The sequence below is a fragment of the Teleopsis dalmanni genome, chromosome 2 (genome assembly GCF_002237135.1).
Source record: "Teleopsis dalmanni isolate 2A chromosome 2, ASM223713v2, whole genome shotgun sequence".
Classification (NCBI taxonomy): Eukaryota; Metazoa; Arthropoda; class Insecta; order Diptera; family Diopsidae; genus Teleopsis; species Teleopsis dalmanni.
The window spans coordinates 185552620-185559722 of NC_051847.1; the positions used below are offsets into that span (position 1 = coordinate 185552620).

At 25.2% G+C, this 7103-nt stretch overlaps 1 protein-coding gene across 5 annotated transcripts in view; it reads right to left on the minus strand.

Moving 5' to 3' along the window:
- The window catches only part of LOC119684574, a 37515-nt gene extending 35405 nt beyond the window's left edge, over positions 1-2110 (minus strand). For all 5 annotated transcript variants that reach the window (XM_038098639.1, XM_038098638.1, XM_038098641.1 and 2 more), the window contains exon 1: positions 2080-2110. In XM_038098639.1, coding sequence (XP_037954567.1) covers positions 2080-2083 — 4 coding nt within the window. In that variant the 5' untranslated portion in view covers positions 2084-2110. The remainder of the gene's footprint in view (positions 1-2079) is intronic.
- Positions 2111-7103: the final 4993 nt, after the last annotated feature.

Sequence of the window (7103 nt, forward strand, 5' to 3'; positions counted from 1 at the left end):
ATAGAACTATCTATAATGAATAGTACTTGATTAATTTATAAAAGTACTTGAGTGATTTATAAAAACTAATGTTCTTAAGAGAAAACTAAGGAATAAAATATTTATACTATATAAATAAGATATCCAATGACTTTTTTATATATTTATTTAATTATAATAATATTATTATTATGTTGAAGCTGTTTTGAGTTAGTGCACTTAAGCACTTATACTATTTTTTAACTCTAGGTATTTTCAGAACTCCTCTTTACACTTTATTACTAAAACTCCTCTTTACACTAGATTATGGTTTATCACTTGATCCGACTAAGCAATAATTGACCTCAGATCTGCATACCTCCCCGAGGAGTCTGTAACCATTGTGAGATTTGATAACACGGTGTTGGTAAGTCTGTATTTATTAATATTATATTATTTATAATATTATTTATTTATAACACAAGAAAATACTAGTTGCAGTGGCCTTCTTTACATTTACTTACAATCATAGAACACAGCATACCAAATAATATAAAGGTACTACATATTTAGGCTAAGTAATTAAGTATTAAAGTCATTGAAATGTTTTTTTTTTAATATAAAAAAAATTATAGAATAGCGCAATAATTTATTATATACGTATATACCCTCATATATAAATTTCTTCCGTTATATTTTTATTTGGCACTTCCAGTGGGAATTTGTAAATCAACAGTCTGTAAGTAACATACTGTATATTAACATATTTTTAACTTTACTCCAAAAAAAAGCATAAACACATCTTATAACATATACATATATAATTAATTTTAAAGGCAATTTTAATTTTTAATGAAAAATCTCTTGCCTTTTCATGCCTGAGGCTTAACTTTTAACCTTAATTTCCTTCAGCTTTTGATTAAAAATCAGTAGCTTTTAAAACATAAACATTGAAATAAAATCAAAAACAAAAAAAAAATTTGCAAAAGGTTCTTAACTCCTGTGCAAGTTGACAGGACTCTGTGGCATTTATTAAAAAATCACAATAAAGTTTTGTGGAGTGTGAGTGGTTGCCGTTTGTGTGGTTATGACTTTGACAGTGTTTATTGCATGGCTTCTAGTAGAGAGAATAGCATTTGGAACCACATAAACTTACTGAAACATAAACAATAACTTTAACGTCAACAGGATAACTGACATCAAAACAATACCTACAGCAACAACTAAAACTACAACGACAACTTAAACGCAAACAACAACAACTAAAACAACAACGTGCCGATATGCGAAAGCAAGCATGCAACAGTTGTTTGCAAAGAAAAACAAAACAAAAAAAAGGAGTATCCACTTGCGTGTGTGTGTGTGTGTGTGTACAGTGTGCATGGAGCAGCTACAAATAGAAATAAAAATGGCGCTGAAAATGATGGGAAGAAATACGGGAAGATTTTGTTTACGCAGGCAATGCCTCGTATTGGCGTAAGGATGTACGTTTGCATGAATGGGTTTGTTGTGCATATTTTAGGAATCAGAATCATGTTGTTTACTTTAGGAATGTGTCATTAAAAATTATAAAAATATAACAAAATGTATTAAAAGTATGAGCAAAAGGAATTGAAAGTTAAAGTAAAATAAAAAAAAACTGTAATAGAAATGTATGAATGAAGCGTTATTTGAGATTATAAAAACATTATAGAAAATATGTAAATGAGAGTGATTATTTAGACACTATAAATGTATGAAAAATTTAAAAATAGTTAATATTTAAAATAGAATAGATAAAATTTTAGATAGATATATCAGAGAAAATATATTTACAAAAGAATTACCTTTTTAATATGTTAGTTTTGTATGGAAAAAATAGTTAGTCACAGTTTGATATTTAAATAGAATGTAGAATAATTGAATAGAATATATAAAATATTAAAACTACGCTAACACATATTAGTACAAGTGCTTAAACAATATAATAAATATGTTAGAAATTATGAGAATATATGAAAGATATAATTGCTATTATAAATATATTTAAATGGCATTTGTATATTAGTTGTACAATATATAAGTATGTACGATTCGATGATTTTGATATATATCATATATATGGAAATAAAGAATATTTACCCATGTTCTACTGCGCTGCTAGTTGCTTGTTGAGTTGCAGTTGTCCTTAATTGTGTTCCCTCCAAATACTTAAACTTTTTATCCTCAACTAATTATTATTCCGTTTTTTGCTTACATTGCGTCACTTTTTTGATTTCATATATATTATATAGTAACGAAATTATTATTATGCAACAATATTTTAGAGACTTTATAGTTTTATTTTCATATATTTCACATAGTATACTATATAAATTTTCATTTTTTCATTCATTGCTGTAAGGTTCTAAAGGCCTGGTTTTATGTGGAAAAACTCATGGCATTGAAAACTATTTTTGTTCAAACAAATAGAAAAAAATGACACATAAGAAAAAGATAGAAGATTTTACTTGTACTTTCTCATTGCACCAAAATAATGATAGAAGGATATAATATTACATATATTCTACGGTTATATGTGTTTAGTATTGTTGTTGGTGAGCTTAAGCGATTTTTTATGTTGCATCGATTCGTTTTGTCTTGACCCACTTCTTACAATTGTGTTGCAGAGAAGTGCACTCAGTACAAAAAAAAGCAAATATACATATATAAAAATGCAAATAAAAATTACAAAAAAAAAAAACAAATTTAAAAGAAACAGAAAAATTTAACCATATCTACACATTATCGTAACATACACAATATCTTACTGTCTAGAAAATGTTGGCAATGTGCTTTTGAATTTTTTACATTAAAAAGAGATAAATTAAATTAAATTTAAGTATGTATTTTATTTCATTTTATATAATTTAAAATGTTTCTATGTTATTTCTAACTTATTTCTTAACTTTAATTAGCAAATAAATTCTTATACTATATTGAAAAATACTTTCCTACTTTTTTATAAATAACGTATTGTATGTTAATATATTTTTAATTAAATTCAAAAAAAACATAATCATATCATGTATAAAAAGAGTTTATGTTTAATTATTCTTTGATCATACATAAATTTAATTTGATCAGAAATATAAATATATACATAATAAATATAATAAATATATATATTTATAATATATAAAAATATATTTGTTCATAAAATATAATACAAAATTTTTTTAGAGTAGTTACAAGTTTACTTTTTAGTATTAAATGTGTTTTTAGTGAATTTGTGGCTTAATTGAGTTTGTGTAAGAAACTTAAATTGGTTTATTATTTTAATTTTATATAATTATGGCTATAAACATCACTGATGTTTCAAATTATTTTGACTTCTTCCTGCGATCGGATTATTATTATTGAAATATACAGTAGTCTTTAAATATAATATAAAATGTATAAATATATTATAAAAAATATACATATATAAATAAAAAATATAATATATTTTAATAAAATAATAAAAAAATATATATTTTAATTTTTTAATAAAATAATTTTAATGCTACCTTCAAAAAACTGTTATTATTTAAAAAATTAAATAATTTATGAAATAATAAATAAATAAATAATATAAAATATATTATATAAAATATAAAAAATATGATATAAAAAATATAAAACATTTTTCAAAATATTCTGTTATTATTTAACAAATTAAATAATCAATTAACAAAAATTATATGTATTTTTATACAAATAATAGACTAAAAACAAAATTACAATAAAAAACATATTAAAATAAAAGTTAATAAAATAAAAATAAGTTTAAATTTCTTATTAATTATTCAACAATAATTACTAAGCAATATATTTTGAAATTATGCAATTGAAAATAAATTGTACAGAATACACCTTATACCTTAATCTAAGTTGTGTGTAATATTATAAAAAATATAAATTTAAATAATTAATTCATAAGTATTTATTTGCCTTTAATAATATTTATGGAAACGTTTTCCTCTAGATTTTAAATATTTTTAAAATTATACATACTTAGAAATACTAAGAAATGAAAAAAATAAAAATTAATTTCTAAGAATATTTCAGCTTAAAAGGTACTTTCAAAGCAAATTCTAAGCCTCTACAAAATTCCTCAATTCTCATTTCACTGCTAGGTACTTGCCCTACTAACATTTTTCGTTTTGTGTACATAAGTTGAAATATAAAAAAGTTCATTTGACAATGAAATGGTTCAGGTGCATAACAGTTTGCAGAACGGTAGGTGGTCTTTGTATGTAGATTATAGGTGAGTGGGTTTAAATGAAAGCTTCACTTGACGTACTTTTGCTGAACCGAATATGACAAAAGATAAAGTCTAATTAAACTGATAAACTAACGCAAAACAAACTGTGCGACAAAGGCCAATTAAAACTTAAAAATAAGTTTTTAAGTGTACGGATAAGTTGAAGAAAAGTTTTTTTATTTAAAGTGTTTAAACAGAATTCCGAAAGGTGTTAAATGCAATTACTTTAACCAGATAATCAATTATGAACTTCAGTCAAAAGTTGTGTTTCCAAATTTACTACCAAAGCATAAAAATTTAATTCTATAAAGAACAGTAGAATCGCTGATTATGTATAAAAATAATAAAAGATTTCTAAAACAATAAATAAATATCTAATAATAATAAAATAATGTATAAAATTTTATGGTCTTGTCTGAAAAAAGCAGTAAAAAATATTTGATTTAATAATATTTATTTTATAGACAAAAAGAATAACTCCGTAATCTAATAATAAAAAATGTAGTACCATTTGCTAAAGTTCATTTAAACTGTTGAATCAGACATTGAAAAATGGCTTTATTATAAAGTGGACTTACTTATGGATGTATTTATGTTTCAACAAAATACAATGGAAACACTTTCAGTCAATTGTAATCGAACATACATCCATTATGAAGTACACTCACTAAGCAGATATATATTAATCATAGTGGACAGCAGCATTTGTACCAATTCACAGCTCTAAAAACGATGGAAAAAAGAAACAGTCTAAATGCCAGCTAATAGCACTAACAGAAAAATTTTGAAAAAAGAAAATACAATATAGAAAAATTGTGCCCATTGTAGAACATTGTTTCTTCACCTACAGAAGTACTGCGAAAGGGAGAAATATTTAGAAATATTTAATGTATTTAACAAGGATCAGTAGAATATTCAATAGTTTCGATTCGAAAGACCGAATAACAATATAAAGCCAAAAAAATGACGTTAATTACGATATTATGATAGTTAATGGCTCATTTGTATTATTGGCGTGGACCAGCGGTTGAGAAAGACTATACTAGAGCATTAAAGAAAATTTTCAACATCATTAACTGAAGTAACAACAACTGAAACATGTTGGGACCAATGCAGAACATATTTTAATGTTTGACATTATAAAATGTCTATGTTGAAAAGTGTTTTGACATTATGTGGGGCTCCATAGCACAATGTTTGCGTTCGATAAATATTAAGTTTTTCATTTTAGTGGTATTTTTAAATAAACCTTCGATTAATTTCTCCATTAAAGGGAATTAAATTTCAAAAATTATTCTGAGATTAAGAAAACTTTTGTGTTAATTAGAACGTGATAATGTTGAACTCGAAATAATTTTATTAATAAATATTAAATTCTTATTAATGTAAGAACAATGTTAATATTTATTTCTGATTACATATAGTGTGGACGTGAGCCTATTCCGTACGGAAAAAAATAATTATAATGAATTAAGATATAAAAGTTGATTATGTGTGTACTACGGAACAATCAGTCGAGAAATAAGTAATAAATTATAAATAGTATAATCACAGAAACAATTTAAAAGTTTTACCGAACAATATTGTATGAAGTATTATTACAAATATATATAAAAAAAATAAAAACATTCAAGGGGTTTAGGGAAGTGCAATGACTAATATTTTGTGGCCGAATTACTCTGCAACTAATCAAAACCTTGTTTTGCTCTATTTAAAATGAGTCAGTTGACGAACGAGTCGCACGCTGCACTAACTTCTTCATCTTTTTATGAAAAAAGTCTTGGTTGAGCGCTTCATATACCATGGTCCGAAAAGAGTCGCGACCATCGATCGTCTAACTTTTCTAAATTTACACAAACGATAGTGCTCGAATTGTTGTGGTCATTCGAATACTAAATTTTTATGAGACTTCTATTTTATAAAGATACTTCGATCATTTTAATTGTTAACGAACTACTATATTGTGGAATCTACCCTCTTTAATAAAACAATACTTAGCAAATTGATCGCGTTCGTATGAGAGAAAGACCTTTGCTCTATCTATTACAGTTTGATTTTTGAAGTTCGATGAAATCTTACCGTTGTTGAAACTTTAATGGTTTTACTTTTAGTTGTTTTTAGATTATTCTTTACATTATTCGAATTTCATTCAACCTAAGCATTAAATTTTCGGAGTGCTTTTGATGCAGATGCAATTCGCTTTTCCGATCACCACTATCAGTTGTTTTAGCGTGCTATGGTACCAGACACGAAAATTTATCTACATTGAGTCGTTTGAGGATTCTATCAATAGTAAAATATGGTTTCCAATCAAAAAAGCGAGTTCATAGTATAAGATATCTGATTTCTATCACAAATAAAATATTTTTACAAAAACAATAGTATCAGCTGTGGTTATAGGAAATATCGCTACAGTGTTTACATGTAAACGCTTTCGATATTTACTTGCAAACATAATTAATACAACAAAAATATTAATAGATTAAGGTCGTGTGCGAGTTAAGCTAAGTTGATGCTAAACCAAATGGGAGATTTTTTGGGATTTTTTGCACTGCACACATTTTGCCATTTATCAACACGTATCGACACATCAATACATTATCGACACAACTTAGAATTTCCCTCATTTAGAACGCAACTTAGCCTAACTCGCACACGACCTAAGTTTAATATAATATATCTAATGATACTATTAGAGTTTGGTGAATTGATAAAATGTTATCAGCTGTATGTGGTGGATATATTAAGGCAATAAAATTAATTCCTTTATTTTAACAAAAAAATTTCTCAGCGATTTTTATTTTTTATTTTTTATTTCTTTATTAATTTCAAACAAAAAAAAAGAGAAGATATTTTTTTCTTAACAGAAAAAAGGAATTAT